This window comes from Balaenoptera physalus (genome assembly GCF_965194825.1).
Source record: "Balaenoptera physalus genome assembly, chromosome: 10".
NCBI classification, from domain to species: domain Eukaryota; kingdom Metazoa; phylum Chordata; class Mammalia; order Artiodactyla; family Balaenopteridae; genus Balaenoptera; species Balaenoptera physalus.
In genome coordinates, this window is record NC_138889.1 from 104,164,136 (window position 1) to 104,180,882 (window position 16,747).

The 16,747-nt window shown below is 60.7% G+C and overlaps 1 protein-coding gene across 10 annotated transcripts in view; it reads right to left on the reverse strand.

Annotated features, from left to right (window-relative positions):
- The window catches only part of SYT7 (synaptotagmin 7), a 62,492-nt gene that overhangs the window by 14,439 nt on the left and 31,306 nt on the right, over positions 1 to 16,747 (reverse strand). The window contains exons 1-6 of one of the 10 annotated variants that reach the window (XM_082477539.1): positions 14,501 to 14,621; positions 13,880 to 14,003; positions 13,369 to 13,593; positions 9,560 to 9,928; positions 5,437 to 5,559; positions 440 to 575 (exon numbers count right to left, since the gene is read on the reverse strand). In XM_082477539.1, the coding sequence (XP_082333665.1) occupies positions 440 to 575; positions 5,437 to 5,559; positions 9,560 to 9,928; positions 13,369 to 13,593; positions 13,880 to 14,003; positions 14,501 to 14,525 (1,002 nt within the window). In that variant the 5' untranslated portion in view covers positions 14,526 to 14,621. Of the gene's footprint in view, positions 1 to 439; positions 576 to 5,436; positions 5,560 to 9,559; positions 10,113 to 13,368; positions 13,594 to 13,879; positions 14,004 to 14,500; positions 14,633 to 16,747 lie in introns of those variants that run through there. The other 9 variants (XM_082477536.1, XM_082477540.1, XM_082477538.1 and 6 more) reach the window with 9 other exon arrangements.

Consider the following 16,747-nt stretch of genomic DNA (forward strand, 5'->3'; position numbering starts at 1 on the left):
CCCGGGAGGCTGGGGTGTGGACAGGAGAACCCCAGCACAGCTGTCCCCTCACAGGGACTAGGACCAGAGGAGTTCTGCTCTCCTGTTCTCTTTGGGCCTCAGCTGGCCCCCCCCCCAGCCATGGGGATTGGGGATGGTCCCTGGGATGGGGAGATGAGACCCACTCCACTGGGAGCGCCACTGGAGACCGCTACTCAGTGGGATGCCACTCCAAGAGAGGGGACACCTTCCGCCCCCCAGTCCTCGCTCCACTAGCCTTTCCTTCTAGGATCTCATAGCAGGTTTCTTGGGCCCCTGCTCAATCCAGAGACTGGAGGAGGATGGGAATTCTTAGTCTCTCTTGACAGATGACCATGCTGGTTCCCCTGCATGACCCCCACGCTGTCACCAATCTCCACACCTGCCCCTCCCCCTGCCCCGGGCCTCCTGCCCTTCTCACCATGAGCATCTCACTGGTGAGGGAGTTGACGAGATCTGAGACGGAGGAGCGGGGCTCGGTCCGGCGGTCAGACTCATCGTGGGGCGTCTGGCCCGGCACTGGGGCTGTGTTCACTGCCTTCCCTCCGGTAGGCAACCTGGGGGCAGGAGGAATCCGAATGAGCATGGACCTAGAGGTGGGCTGGGCTGGGCGCCACGGGTCTGGGTGGCAGCAGAACCTTCTGAGACCCAAGTAGCTGCCACCTCCTGCGGGCCAGCAGGAACTACGCTTTTGTCCATGGGAGCGGGGCCGTCCCCCTCGCCTCTGCCCCAGGGTGATCCGGCTTTGACTTCCCCTGGCAGGTGCTTTTTCGGCCAGTGTTCCCACTCCTCCTGTTCCCCAGAAAATCCCCCACCCTTCAGCCCCTGCTTGCATGGTGGTCCCTGAACATCCTCCCTCTCCAGAGGTTCCATCCATCCCTGCTTGCCCCAGCCTGGGAGGCCGGCAGGGAGACTCCCAAGACGTCTGTCCTCTCTCCGCGTCATTACCCTAGGCAAACACGCCCAGAGCACCTGTTTCCTGGAGGCCCCACCTGTTTGTTCAGGCTCAGTGGGAACACAGGTGCCCTTTAGACACAAGACTGACCAGGTGAGCTCAGGACCACTGTCCGCACAGCTCTGTCCAATAGAACTTCCTATGTCCACCCATGGTTATTGAGCATTTGAAATGTGGCCAGTATGACTGAGAACTGAATTTTCACGTTTGTTTGACTTAAACTAATTTAGATTTAAATAGCCACCGATTGGACAGGGCAAATCTACACCCCCCTTGCCCAAACCCGACCCTTCTCCCACTCTGAGGACTACACGTTTGATAAGGCTCTCGCCCAGGGTCAGAGAAAGACAGGGTCCCACCGAAAAACCCCAGATCTGACAGCTCCACTCCAGACCCTGTCTGCACCCCGGCTCCACGCTGCCCCCGGCAAGCTGGGCTCTCTGGCCCAGAGGCTGGGTGGTGAGCCCAGTCTCCGTCTAGCTGGGGTTCAGGAAGGGGGCATTAAAAGCCTGCCCAGGGACCAGGCTGGAACATCCCATGAGGAGGCGAGATGGGGGCAGGCAGCGAGGAAGACGGGGTGATGGGGAGCGCAGGGCTCGGGATGGGCTACAATAGAACAGCTTCGAGAGTACCAGAGCCACAGACTCAGAGACACACACAGGCTGGACACAAGCCATGGCCCTCGGAATGGACCAGCCGCCAGCACACGGTTGACTACGACAGGCAGACAGACATGCACAGGATATGCCAGGCCCTGGAGGAGAGACACCAGGACCCAACAGCGGGTGTACGGGTGCGCGCGCACACACACGCACACACACACACACACACACACACACACACACACACGTGCACACAAGCCTGACAGACACCCAGGGCAACAGGGAGAGAATGGCAGGGGCAAGCAGGCAGGTCAACCAGAGCAGCAAGATGACAGACATACAGCGACGTGCACACTTAGATCCTGAGAGGACACACATTCAGGGAGGCCCCGGCATGCCAAGGTGCGCGTGTGAATTGGGAAACGCTGAAACAAAAAAGCAGGGAGCGGTTTCAGGGACAGACACTCTGAGAATCAGAGGAACGGCGCACCTGCTGTGAGGGCCTGGCCTGGCCCAGACGACACGGAAACACCCCACCCCAGCCGGGTCGCGCAGGGCGCCCTCCCAGAGGTGCGGCCAGAGCAGAGCACGCGCACATATACACACACGGACACGTGCTCACACAGACAGGCACGGGGAGGAGGAGGAGACCGAAATAGCTGGAGAGGTAAAGTCAGGTTAAAAATAGAGTGGGAGAGGAGGAGAGAGCCGAGATTGACTGCTGAAGGTATGAGAAAGTCGGAGTTATTTTGGCCACACCACAGCACCAGCACAGCTGCGAAGCAGCCTGGGAAGAGATGGTCAGCGCCACTGAAGCTATCGGAGGTCACAGGACAGAAAGAGACAGAGAGACAGGAGCACAGAGGCAGAGGGAGAGGTGGAGGGCCCGTCACTGGCCCAGGGACATCCCTGTGAGGAGCAGATGGGAGGAAGGAGATGGGGAGGGAGAGAGAGAGAGGCCGAGAAAGGTTAGTCGGAGGCGAGTGAAGAGGCTGCAGGGTGGACGAGGGGACAAGGAGGAGCAAGGCCGCCGAGAGGACAGGCAGAGAGGAGGCGGGGGACACACACCGGGACAGAAGAAACATGGTGGCTTCGGAGCCAGGGCAGCATGGGGGTGGCCAGGTCCCGCCCTGCCCTGCCCCCGACTCCGGTGGGGGTGGGGCCACGGGGGAAACCATTCGGATCCCAAGGAGCGAGGGTGAGAGGGACGGCTGAGAGCACGAGGTGCGCATGGGTGCAGGGCAGCATGGGTGAGGTGGAACGGGCACAGCAGGGCGTGGGAGCCAGGGGCGGCCTTGGCCTCCTTCCCTCCCTCCTGGGCCCAGCAGCATTCTGAAGTTCCTGGGGCCCTGGCGCTGAGGCCCAGGGGCTTGGGAGATCCTGGATGCGGGGCTTCAGGGCCACCAAGGACCCTGGGAGTGGGGGGCAGCGACTTGCTAGATGCACCCCACCTTGCTTGGGACCTGGAGTGGCCATTCCTCCTCCCGGGGCCCCCCTGTCTCCCAGGACCCTGCTGCTAATAGACCTCACGGGGCAGAACGTCCTCCCCAACAACAGCCAAGGGCCACCCACCCGGTACCCCGGTGACATCCGGCCAAGGGGTCAGCTGGGTGGAGAAAGGGGCACTGGGGCCGAAGGGCAGACCCTGGGTCTGGAGGCAGAAGCTGAGGAGGAAGGGACAGCTGACCCAAGCCCATCATTCCAAAATTCATGCAGCCAGGAACCCAGAGGGGTGGAGCCCTAAAGCGCCTTGTGGGTGGTGCTAATGCCAAGCTTGGGGATGGGGAGAGTGCCGGGCAGGAAGCACCCTTGCAGTGGACGATCGCCTGGGAACCCCCCCAAGAGCCACGAGAAATGAGCTTCCAGGATGGGGTGGGCGTGACCGGGTGGGAATGGCCTGTGTCCACTGGGAAAGTCAGGCTGGGTTGGGGCGTGGGCGCAGGGCCTCCAGCTCCACACCCACCTTTCCCAGGAAGGCAGGGGACGACTGATGTAATGATCAGAAGGGGTGAGTGTGTTAAAATATGGAGTGAGACCTAAGTGGCAAGGAGGTAAAAATAGGCTGTGGGTGAAAATGGAGCCAGTTAATTAACACATGGGTGATGTGAAATCTCGTTTCCAGCCTGCATCTGCTCCCTCACGCTTCACACCTTTCTCGACAAGGGGGTCCTCAGCAGGTTTTCAGAGGGCTCCAGCCCTGCTCCTGCAGCCTCTGGCCCATGGCCCCTGGCCCTCTCGCCATGGCCCTCTCGCCTGCCTGCAGCCCAGCTCTGAGCCCTGAGCTCAGGAAGCCAGGACCCCGGTGGCTCCAGTGGGTTGGAGATGGCAGACTCCGTTCCTCCCGCACCCCAGGACTTGGGCTCAGGGTGTGACACCATCTGTACCACTGAGTGAAAGAGCTGGTCCCACTCTCCCCTCCCACTCTCTGGGGACTTCTGGTTTTGTCCACCATAGACATGCAACTGTGAACTCGGGATGGGAAGAAAATAAGAGAGTTGGTTTCTAGAAGCCAGCAGAGGGACAGGCAAGTCAGCTAACTTGGCCTGTCCTTCCCTAACACACAGGCCCCTGGCAGCAGCCCGGGACAGTCCCTTCCTGCACCTTCAGGCCTCTTAATAAGCAAGCGTCAGGGTCTCCACCTGGCTGACAGGCTCTGCCAAGTGCCCCAGTCCGAGGGTCTGCTCCCTCATTAGAGGCTTAGCATGTCCGAGCTCGAAGGGGGTCACCCTGTCCAATCCTTCATTCGACAGGTGAGGAAGCAGAGGCCCAGAGAAGGGCTGTGACTTGCCCAAGGTTGCAGAACGAGGCTCTGGTAGCAGAGCTACAAGGAGGCAGCCTGGCTGCCGGGCCACACTCTCCTGTAGGCCTTTTCTGATGAAAAGTACACCTGACCAAGGTGATGAGCCCTCCTCCCACGACTACAGGTGTGTGGCTGGCCCAGCCCAAGGCCAGGTGGGAAAAAGCGGCCAGACCAGGTGCAGGGTCATCCCACCTTAGTGATGCTGCCTGAACCCTGGGACCTCTGATCTTTCCCCGTCCCCTTCCCCATGAGAGCGCTTCTAACGGGGGCATCAGAAGATGCCTCCCTGCATTCCGGATGGCCAGGGCCACGGATGGTCGAATGCCCAGGCCTCGGCTCAGCCTGTGCTGTGGCCACACAGGCTACTCCTGAGGGCCAGCAGCAGGGCTCCCGGTGACAGAGGGCCTGACCAGCACCTGCCGGCTGCTCTCACCCCCCCACCCCCTATCCCATTTCCTCCTCCTGGTACCTCGGGCTCAGGGGCTGCCTTTCTGGTCACCAGGCCTCTCCCAGGCCCCAGACCCTCCCCACCAGGGGCTCCTCTTCCATCAGCCGAGAGCAGCCGTATCACATCTCTGCAGGGGGTGGGGGGTGTGACCATCACCCCAGCGGGACCTCCAGGCAAGAGGGAGGTTGAGGTGGCGGGGATGAGGGAGAACAGGCTGGCGCCCCTTCCCTAACATCCCCGCCGCCCACCAACCACCGGAGAAACTGGGATTTCTGGGTCGGGGTGGGGCAGAGATGAAAGATGAGGGTGCAGCAGAGGGGAGCCAAGCGGGAAGATGGGGCAGAAAGGCTGGCTTGCTCCGGGCGAGGGCAGGCATGCCCGGGGAGCAGGCTTGATCCAGAATGGTCCCAGGACAGCCACACGGGCCTCAGACCTGAGGGACACCCCCAGGGTGGCACGTGTGAGGGCACCGGCTGGGGAGGGGGCTGTCCTCCCGCTCCAGCATCCGCTGAAGGCGCCGCCGCCTCGTCCAGCGACCGGCGGTCGAGGCTGGTGGCCTCTCCACGCCTCCTTCTCTGCCGCCGCCGCCGCAGGCCCTTGCCTGTGCTCGTACCTCTTGTCCCCCTGAGCGTTCTGGTTCTGCTGGGTTCCTGGGTTTTGCAGGTCAGGGATATTGGCAAAGTCATCCTGTTCCGAAAGCCCTAAGACCAAGGATAGCACCACCATCCGGCCTTCCCTGCCAGGGGTGGGCAGCCCACCAGCCAGGGTGAAAGGAGGAGGCCCCAGGGGCGGGGGCGGGGAGGGGAAGGAGAGAGAGACAGAGACAGAGACAGAGACAAAGAGAGAGAAGAAAAAAGCGTAAGAAACTGGCCCTGCAGAAGAGAAACCAAACTTCAGCACTGTCAACAGTTGTAGAGCAGAGCAGGAGGAGGCGGGGGACAGAGGGGAGGTGTCCACGGCCTGAGACCCAGCTAGCCACGGGGAAGGGGCTGGGCAGAGGCCTGCGAGGTGGCGTGTGGCTGGGACGTCCCAAGGAAACACACGGGGAAGGCTGGGGGGAGTGGAGCCCAGGCCCTGGGACACAGTCCCTTTCCAAGGTTGAACAAAGGCCAGAGGCTACTCGCTCAGACCATCTGGGCACCTGGGAGAAGAGGGAGGGCTGTGCTGCCATCTTGCTTGGGGACCGCGCGCGTGGGTTTGGGCTCCCAGGCGGGAGGTTCTCAGAAGGTATGGAGATCCAATGGGCACTGCACCCAGTTAAGCCCCTCATAAAGACATCTCTGGGTCCTCTGGTCAGCCAGGTGTGCTTGATGCCAGGAGGGGGTCTCAGGAGCTCCCTCCCCCAGGTCCCTGGACACACGGCCCATTGGAGGAGAATGCGAGTCTCTTCCGGCGTATGGTGTGCGGGCCGTCGCGGGCCTTCTCCTGTGTCCCCCTTCCTGGAGATCCGGGGAGTAACCACCGAGGCTTCTGGGGCCAGTTCAGGGGCCTCTCCTTAGAGGAGCAGTCCAGAAGTCATCGAAAGGCAAAGGCGGAGAGAGAGAAAGTGCAGGAAGCTGGCAAGGTCTGGAGACGTCCCGGCAGGACTCGAGGTAGCCTGTGTCTGCAGTGAGGACAGTCTGGAGGAGGCTGGCGGGATCCTGCTCTGAGGGAGGCTCAGTCCAGGCGGACAAGGGGTCGCCATGTGGGCAGCAGTGTGCGGCCAGAGGTCAAGGTGAGACATCTTTAGCGTGAGGCTCTCTCGGAGAATCACTGGGCAACTGCCGGGCTGCCTGCACTTTCCGGGGGTGAAAAGTGACCCTCTGCCTCTCAAAACCATCTGAGTTCGTGGGTGTCTTCTGGGTGCTTTGCTAAGCTCCTCCAGTGTTGAGCTCTCATCTGAACAAGGGGAGAGGGATTCTTGGATGGGGCAGACATGAAAGCATGTCTCAGGAAGGGCCAAGGGAAAGACGGTAAGCCTGATGGAAGGTCTGGAGGGTGGGAGATCCTGGGTTAGGAAGTCTACGACTTCAACCACCATCCAAGAGGGCACGGTTCAGAGAGGAACCGCTAGCTATGGCTGTTTTCCAGAGAGGTTGTCAAAAAGGGAACTCTACCAGTGAGAAATGACAACCGAGGGGAGGGGCAGGGGTCCAGGGGTCTTGGAAAATGGCAGATGGCCGTGGGGTCCGAAGCTAGGTAGGTGCTGCCTTCTTTGTCTTTGCATCTTTGTCCTGGGCACAGTTGCTCCAGGCTGACACTTGCAGTGGCATCTAACTTTTGGGAAACAACTCCCCCCATCTTCCCTCAGGACGAATCCTCATTTTCTTTGTTCCCTGCCCACCGGTACTGTTTCAGAGTTGGTAAAATTCCATTTGGCTGCTTGGGAGCTGGTTGTGCTGGGGGAAGGCAAACCCGACGAAAACAACATGTTTTTCCCTGGTTAATGCATTTTTCGGATACTCCTTTTTCTCTTCTTAAAAACAAAACGGCTCCTCTGCATAAGTTCCCGATTTGCCGTTCTCCGTGGCATCACGGGGCACAGGGGCGAGAATGAAGGGCAAGAGGTGGAGATTTGGGGGAGAAGCTAGTGGTGTTGGGAGGAGTCACATCCACAAAGCAGGAGGAATGCCTTCTCCCTGCAAGGGTGTGTGGGATCTCGTGGGGGGGCCTGGTTAGCCTTCTCACCCCGACTCTCTACCTGGGCCACCAGCATTTGGGGCAAGAGAAGGGCGTCAGCAGCACGCCAGCTAAACTATAAGGCAGGGGTCAGGGGCCGGCAAACTACAGCTGGTGGCCTGTTTTTGTACAGCCCACAAGCTAAGAATGGTTTGTACATTTTTAAAGGATTGTTTAAAAAAAAATGTGACTGAGACCACGTGTCCCTCAGAGCCTAAATTGTTTATAATCTGGTCCTTTACAGAAAGAGTTTGCTGACCCATGCTGTGAGGGACTACAGGTGGAAGAGGTAGGGGGATGAGGTGAGCGCTGGAGGTGGCCAGCAGGTGAGGGGCACGGAAGCGGCGGTGGGCAGAAGAAGCGCAGACAAAGATGCTGGCACATGAGTGATGTCCATCAAATCTTCGCCAGCTAGAGAGGCGGGGAAGAGTGGGGCTTTCCTGCAGCTGGTTCTTTTCTTCCCAGAGCCCAGGCATAGCCCTTGCCCCCATGTGATGGCTGCTAGAATGCAAGGCAGGGGGATGGCTGTGCAGAGAGCAGCCTGCAGTCAGGAGCAGCAGAGGGTTGCAGGCTTCTGGCTGGTTCTCAGCTCTGTTCAAGCCACAGCAGAACCAATTCCCACCACTCTCCTAATCCACGCTGGTGCCACGGCATCCGTCCCAGAACAAACCGCCAGCTGGAGGCCAGGAGGCTCTGCTGGGCATCTTGTCTCATGCAGGCATCCAGCTGGATTCCCAAGGGTCCTTGGGTGGGGGAAAGCCCCAGCAGATGCGCTGCCCGGTTTTGCCAAGTAGAGTCACAGGCGGCATGTCCTGCCTGGCCAGGGCCATAGGCCACTTGCATGGGTATGGGAAGCTGGCGCGGTGGGGTGTCTTCCATTGCGGTGCTCCTTCCAGGGGCAGCACTCCTGACCACCCTTTCGGGCTGGGGTCTCAGCCAGAGAGGCAGGATGCTCTGAGGACTTGTTTGCCTTCAGAATCCCCACATCTTGCCAATGAGCTGGGCCTTGACCTTGGCCTTCCCCTTCCTCCTCCCTTTCTCCTCTCCCAGGCTTAGTGTGCTGGTCTCCTGCTCCGTGAAAAGTGCTCCCAGGAAAGATCTGGGTGATGAGAATAATCCCCAGAGCCTGGAAGGAAGGTCACGTTAGGCCAGAGGAAGGAGGTGATGTCAAGGACTGAAGCCCAGGCCTGTCCTGGGCTCTGAGAGTGAGTGTAGATGCCCAGAGGGACACTAGGGACAGGGCACCCTGGGCAGGGCTCTACCAGTGAGGGCGGGGCAAGCGGGGCACACGGTGGGGGGCGTCGGGGGACACACACACACAGCAGAGGGGGATGGCTAAGGCCAGACACCGATGGTGTCTTGTTACTTCTCTGACCTGTACACGTGAAAGAGGGCTCTGATTCAGAAACATTTTCTAAAGCTTCGGGGGAACATCAGAGGTTTGTCCTCAGGGAATGGGTCATGGCGGGAGCCAGGGAGGGAGCTGGAGGGGGGCAGGTGGCTACAGAAGGTCGGAGAGGCAGAGGACAGGGCCCACAGCAGGGACAGGGGAAGTGGGAGGGAGGGAGGGAGGGAGGAAGTGGCGGCAGGAAGGTGAGCAGAGTTGGGTTACAGGGAAGACAGAAACTGGAGGGGAGGAGGCGAGGCCTGGACGATGGAGTGAAGGAGGCCAGGTTTGGGAGGAGAGGAGGAGAGAGGTCACAGGAGAGCAGGGAGCGGAGGGAGGCCAGGAGAGCCTGGGACTGGCTGGGAAGGCGAGAGACAGATGCGGGGATCTCAGCAGCATCCCCTAGTGTCTCCACTGACTTTTAGGGAGGAACTTCTCCAAGCCCTGGGGGCACCGAGCGGGGCTGGGGTCCTCAGAGGGGTGGCTCAGATACAAGTCCTTCCACGGGGGGCTTTCGGCACGAGCTGTAAGCCACAGGAGGCTGGGGAGGGGGCAGCGGAGTCTGCTGGGCACCCTGCCTCGGAGATGGAGGGCTAAGAGTCGTTCTGGGCCAGCCACTCCCAAGGAGACAGGGAGGAAAGAGGCTGGGTCGGGGAGGGGGGTGGCCGGGCCACTCAAGGGGGGGACTTACAGGAAGGATTTCATGTCCAAGCCTCGGTTTCGAATCTGCCCCACCACGTGGTCCCAGCTGCCTGGGTTGGAGCGGCTGCGGCCGCCGGCCGGCCGGTACTTGGAGCCGGCCGAGGAGCCCTGCCGAGCCTGGCCCCGGCCGTAGGCCCGAGAGTTGGGGCCCGGCACCGAGGCCACGTGGGCCTGCAGCTGGCCCAGGCTCTGGCTGGTGGTGGGCTGGCTGGTCTGCCGGCCCCGCTGGTGCTGGCTCAGCGGCTGCTGCAGGCTCTGCTGCCGCATCAGAGTGCAGGGTCGCTGGCATTTCGGCTCTCCCGTGGAACTGGGGATAGACTCAAGGGTAGTGGTCGTGGACAGAGTGGAGTCCTCGAAACTTGGGCCGGGTGGAGGAGAGGAGAGAAAGGAGAAGCAGGTGAAGGGATCACAGTGGAGGAGAAAGAAGCCTAGGGCCAGGACGAGGAGGCCCCAGTATGGGGCGTGCTCTGCCGGACCTCGCCGGGCCTCCATCGGAGTTGTCGCCTCTGCCGTCGTCGCTGCCTCCCCCTCAGCCAGGCGGCCGCGGAGCCCCGCGCCCACCCTGAGGCCCCCAGGCCGGCCCCGCCCAGCAGCCCCCCCGCCCTGGCCCTGGCTCAGCTAGTGCCCGATACCTCCTGTCTGAGCCGACCTCTGAGCTGGTCTGGGTGGGCCGCGGGAGCTGCGGAGGCTGCGTGGTGAAGGCAGGTCCCAGGGCCCTGCGGCTGCCTGTCATGTTGGACTGGGAGGGGGTGGAGGGAGCTGGGCCACCCCCTCCCGCCATCTCACTGGGGGACCCCGGGAAAGTCTGCCTCTGCATTCTAAGTACTACTGGCCTTTGGAGACGCGAGGAAATCCAGGCCAGTGCAGAGCTGGCCTAGTAATGCGTGGTGAGTCAGCGGAAGCCAACGATTCTCATGCTTTGTCCTCAGACGCTGGGGCGTGTCCTCGGGCTCCCGGACCTCTGCCCTGTGGCTGGCGCTGACTCAGGGTTCAGGCTCTGGAGCAGATCTTTGCCCTCCTTCTGGGGTTCCTTGTTTCTGAGGCTTAGGGTCAATTCCCGGGATCTTGGGAATGACTCCCAGTCAGAGGAGGGGACGCAGGAAACCACTTGGCTGGCCACTTTACCACAGTTCTGACAAAGAACAGGGTAATTATCCTGTCCTCTGTGCACCTGTAAGATGGCACCTGCCTCATGGGCCACCAGCATCTCTGAAACACGCTGGGAACGGGGCAAGGACAGACAGGAGACAGGACATGGCTCATCAGAGGTGGTCTGGGGTCAGAGAGGCCCAGGGTTCAAAGCCCATCTCTGCCGCTTCTTAACTGTGGGACTCTGGAAAAGGGAGTCCACCTCTCAATTTCCTCTTCTGTAAAACAGGGTAAAAATTCCTGAGTTGCCTCCATCACAGGGTTGCCATGGGGACCAATGAGGTCAGGCCCAGGGAAGCATGCTCCCTTGCCAGTGGAAGCTGCAAATGTCTCAGGAGGTGGACACAGAAGGAGTCAGAGATCCCTGGCCTCCCCGGGCAACCTGTCTGCTTTGTCTCCTGGCCAGAGATTTCAGCGCATGCAGGGCCACAGCCTCAGAGGGCCCAACCTCCACTTCTTCTGTTCCTTCCCTCCATCTTCCATTCCAGTTGCCTAGGGCAGGGGTTGGCAAGCTATGGCCTGTGGGCCAAATCTGGCCCGCCACTTGTTTTTGTAAATAAAGTTTTACTGGAATACAGCCATTGTCATTAATTTACATCCTGTCTGTGGCTGCTTTGGGGCTACAAGGGTGGGGTTGAGTAGTCATAAAAGAGACTATGTGACTTGCAAAGCCTCTTCCCTATCAGGCCTTTTATAGCGATAGCTTGCCACCTCCTGGTCTAGAGCCACAGGGTAGCCGTGGTACCCCCGAGCTGCCCGAGGGAGGCCCCAGGGCCCTTGGAGCCACTTTCACCACTGCAACCAGACCTCAGCCTGGCTCACCCCCTGAGCCTATCCTGGGAATCAAAAGGACAACAGTTAGGCTGCCCCTGTGGGCTGAGAGAGAGAAAGAGAGAAGAAGAGTGAGAGCAAAAGAGGGAGAGAAAGTCAGAGAATGGTAAAGAGAAAAAGAAAGAAAGAAAGAAAGACAGAAAGAAAGGGGAAGAAAGAAAGAAGGAAAGAAAGAAAGAAGGAAAGAAAAGAAAAGAAGGAAAGAAGGAAGGAAGGAAGAAAGAGAGAAGAGCAAAACAGGGCTTTAGCTGGGGTCTCGGAAGGAGTAGCAGCCTTGCCTGCCTCAGGCCTGGAATCAGGGCGACCACCAGGGGCAGGTGCAGGCCCGGCGGGCCAGGGAGGCCCACAGCTCCCGGGGGGACAGGCCGAGGAAGGGGGTGGACGGCACTTGGGCGGCCGCCTCCTCCTCCGTGCTTGACCTCATTTTGGTTTTCTGTCACATCCCAAATTAGTCCAACTTACAACCTCTCAGTCACAGGAAAGTAAAATCGGTTCCTCCAGGCCTGGAGCCAGTGGATGGCGCGAAGGCCTCAGCCAGCCTGGAGTCTGTGGCCAAAGCAACCTGGCGTGGGTGGGGCACAGGGCCTGGCTCTCTGAGGGGGTGTGGGGCTTCCTTCTGGGGTTCTCCGGAGGCTCAGTGTCGGGGAGAAATCCACTCGTGCTCCCTCAGGCCAAAGCAAATGAGGTCTCAGCATGGTGGCCCTAGGTGGTCCCAATGGCAGGAACCACAGGCTTTCTAAAGAGGACCAGCCCGACCGCTAAGAAGGGGTCAGGGCTGTTGGCCTTCTAATTGAGAAGCTGCTCCATTAGCTGGGAACGAGGCAGATCTAAAAGCTGAAAATGGAACCTATATCCCAATGGGTGAGAACGGTCATAGTTCAAAGGATTTAGAGCCCGGAAGGCTCAGCTGTGGGGAAATGGAAGGTTCTAAGAGCCAAGATGAGAATAAGGCTGCCCCATGGTGGGAGGGGAGAACATACTGTCTGCTGAGAACAGGAGCCAACCCTATGTCTGCTGCTCCCAGGGAGGGACTGACTGTTTGGCCAGCTCAGATAGTTATTAAAAAGGAAACGGCTCTTCTGTCTGATGTCCAGACCACCTTCGTCAGAAAAGAGAAGTTAGCTAGGGCTCAACAACCCAACCTCCAAGAACACACAATCCCAACAGCTGAGAGTGGGACCGCTCACTGAACAAGACTGGGACAGCCAATGGGGATGGCCGAGATGAGGATGAGCCAATGGGGACATCCCGGCTGCTCAGGGTTGGCTTGTGGAACAGATGGTGTCATGGTGCAAGCAAGACTGGAACAAGCCAATGGAGTCGCCTGATAGTCAAAATGAAATGGTTTAACCCCTGGGTCTAGAGCCATCTGCTGGCTGCAAGAGGGAAAGCCCGGTGGCAGATGAGTGGCAGAAAACAGGCTGAGAGTGGGCCAGCTCCCCAGGGATGGATGGTCCAACGGCTAACAACTGCAGCCTGATGCCCATGGAGGCTGAGATGGGGCGGCCAATCAAAGAGGATGGGATGACCCAAGGACTGAAATGAAGCTGCCCTGGGGGCAGAAAATGGAATGACCTGGTCACTGGCAAAGAAAGAAACTGATGGGGCAGCAGCCGGAGGCTGAGATGCACAGTGCATGGCTGAGTTAGTCGTGCCCGATGGCAAGGATGATGGGAGTCTCGTGAAGGGATGGGATGAGCCAGGGGCCGAGGACGGCACCTCTGGGGGCAGCAGCGGGCATGCCAGGGGTCCTGCTGTCCACACTGGCGGGGGCAGGCCTGAGCTCACGGCTCTGGCGGCCGTGGGGCCATCACTCACTTGGACAAGTTGAGCTTCCCGGCGGCCAGGTGGCTCTGCACCATCCGCCAGCGGCCTCTCCCCGCCTTGCCACCGCTGCCCGGCTCGCTGGGGGCAGCGCCGCCGCTTCTCAAGGCGTCCTCTCCGGGTGGCGGCACCGGCGCCGGCTTCTCCCCCAGCCGGCCTTCCCGCTCCACCGCCAGCCCCGCAGCGGCGGCCACTTTGGCGCCAGCCAGGAGGGTGCCACTGGAGGCACCACGAGGCAGCCGGTCCAGAGGGGCACCGGGGGTGGCGGTGGGGGGACGGAGGGCAGGCCACACGTGGGGGTGGGGATGGGGTGGTAAGAGGGGGAAAAACAACGACAGATAAAAGGAAGAAAGAGACAGTGAGAGAGGAGGAGGAGAGAGACAGACGGACAAGAGACGACAGAGAGAGAGAGAGAGAGAGACATCAGCACTGCAGATGGGTCACCAGCGGAGCCTGCAGAGAGGAGAGAGGGGACCGGGCGGGCTGGGGTCGGAGAACAACGCACCACGACAGTGGAGGGGGGCCCCTCCCCACCGCCTGGGGCTGGGGCGGTGGGGGTTGGGGGAGGACAGCCACCTCCAAGTCTATCCCACAGGACAACGAAGGGTTAACGACGGAGGAAGAGCGGGCTGTCCAGGCCAGGAGGCCCCAAGGCAGGGAGAGAGAGAAAGCCGAGTTAGTCAGAGTTCATCACCACCACCACCATCACCGCCACCACCGCCACGACCACCGACCACCGACCACCGCCAGAGCAGCCAGGGCAGCAGCACACAGCAGGGAGGAGGAAGCGAGCCACACCGAGAGGGAGGGACCAAAAACGGGCAACCCCATCCTGACTGCACAGAGGGGGCCGGGGGCCACGGGGACCAGCTGGGGGGCCGGGTGTGGCCGCGGACGGGGTGCTCCTGGTGGCTAGCCCTGGGGGAGGGGACAGGGGAGGGGCAGGCAGGCGAGGGGGGTCAGGAGGGGTTGCTCGTCTCCATGGTCAGCCTGCCCATGGGGTGCGCAGGTGGGGAGGTGGGGAGGAGCAGGAGAAGTGAGGGGCCGGGTGGGATGGGGGGACGGAGGGCGTGCGCGGATACTCGGATACTCGGTACATATGATCAAACCAGGTAAAGTCACTCACTTGAGGGACAGTCGTGGGTCGCCATAAGGGGCGTAGGGTGAAATGTTTAGAATAAACTCCTTGGGAGGGTAGGAGCTCCATTTCTGCTGCACTGTGCTCTCATTGTTATTCCAAAAGTCTCTGTCTAGATCACTGGAGGGGCAGAGAGAGAGGGGAGAAAACAGGGAGATACAAGAAGAAACAAGAACCGCAAGTCCTGTGCGGGCAGAGGGGCCGGGCCCGGGGCACAGAGGGTGGGGCGGGCCGGGGTCGGCTCCTGTGAGGGGAAGAGAGGCGGGTGGCACACGCACGGGTGCACTCGCACACACACACTCGCACACACTCCAGGGCGGGAGAAGCCGCGTGCAAGGAGGCGAGCTGCAGGCGGGCAGACTGGAGCCTCGCACCGGGAAGCTGGTGGGAGAGAGAAAGATGGTGAGAGAGGAGGGGAAGGGGAGGGGGGGCCAGGGACACGGCCTGGGGTGGGATGGCGATGGCGTGGGGAGTGGGAGGAGGACAGGGTGCTGGCATCCGGCTGGAGATTGCTGAAAGGCAGATCAGACCCTGCTGCCCACGTGCTGGGCCTCGGTCTCCCTGCCTGTCGAACCCGAAGGCTGGCTGTAGCCGCTGAGCCATCCGCTCTCCCATGCCGGGGTTGAGGCCCCAGTTCTGGAAGACCGGAAGTTCTCCCCACTTCCAGCTACCTAACGGAGCCACTCTTGGGACAGGCCCGGCTCCCTGCCAGTCTCTCCTCCTCCCACTGGCCTGAGGTTCCCTGGCCTCCTCTGTTCTCTCCCGGCCTTGGGAAAGCCTGGGATGCAGCCTTCACAGGAGATTGGCCAGATCTCAGCTGAACTGAAGGCACTCTCTGCTCATTGCAAAAGTGGTGGCTGGGTCACCCCAGCAAAGGGAAGCGTCTCCAGGCCTCTGACCTGGTGGTTGTCGGCGGGTCACGGAAGGGCCCTTCACGTGGAGGCCTGGGCCTGTGCAGAGGAAGCCTGCCCGTCTCTGGGGGGACTGATGGGCAGACTCAGCCTCCAGCCCTTGGCATGTACCTGGCCTGCCCCTGTCCCTTTCCAAACTGGAGCTGCTGGGTCTGGAAGGGAACGTGTACCCCAGCTTCCCCACCCCCTCCTGTTCTGAGACATGTCCTACCGAAGAAGCAGGTATGCTAGAAGCACAGAGAAGGCAGGGACCTCCACTGGAGGAGGGCAACAGAAGCCACAGCAGAAGGCATGGCCTGGAAACCCCAGGAGCTGAGGACCAGGGGCTTCACCAGCTCGTCAGGCTCCTGGGACCCCGAAGAGCAGAACTGGGAGCACAGGGAGAGGAGGGCAACTCCCAGGCCAAAGGAACATTCCGGAAAGGAGCCATGCCTGAGCCCTCAGGAATGCGTCTACGGGAAGGGGCTCGGGGAGGAGCGTCAGGGGTGGGCCTGGCGTGTGCTGAGGCCATGCCACTGCTCAAGGCCGAGGTGAGAGCCCTGCTGGGGGGAGGGCAGTGTCGGGAGGCACACCCCCTGAGGATGGAGGAAACGTGTTCTTGGGGGACCTGCTTCTCCCCCACGCCACCCCCAGAGTTTGACCTCAACCTTGGTTCTCAGCCTTAGACTCAGGAACAAAGGAAAGAAAGAGGGAGAGAAGCTGAACTGCCCCCCCAGGCCTGGAGGAGACAGTGGCCCTGGCCTGAGGGTGTGCAGGGCCCCCTTGGGCCTCCCTGGTGTGGTCAGTCTCTGCCAGTCCAGAGAGCACCTTGGAAACATCTCACAGGAGACTCTGTGCACAGGGTCCAAGGCCAAAGCCCTGAGCCAGCTCACAGGGGCAGTGGGCCCCAGAGGTGGGAGAGGCAGAACAGTCCACTGGGATGGAACCCTACTGGGTGGGGGGGTCTCCCTGGGGAGGCTCCCTCCACAGAAGAGCCTATTCCCTTTTCCCACCAGAGACACCCTTCGGCCCCCTCCCCTAGTGTAACAGAGAAACGGAGTAGTTGGAAGGCCTTACTCCCCCTGCTCCCTCCAGATCTCCAAAATCGAGGGCCATTCAACCCTAGGTCCTGGAGAGAAAGATCCACCCAGGGTCATCACTGCCAGGCTGGTCTCCCACCCTGTGCTCCAAGGAGCTCCAGGGTCCCTTGGGTTGTGCACTGCAGTACCAGAAAAGAGGATCTTTAATTAAAGAAGTTTATGAAACACTGATTCCTGTACTGCAGGACTTCTCAGAGCCTTTAATGTGCCAATGAATATCAGTGTTTCCCAAACTTAGTTGGTCA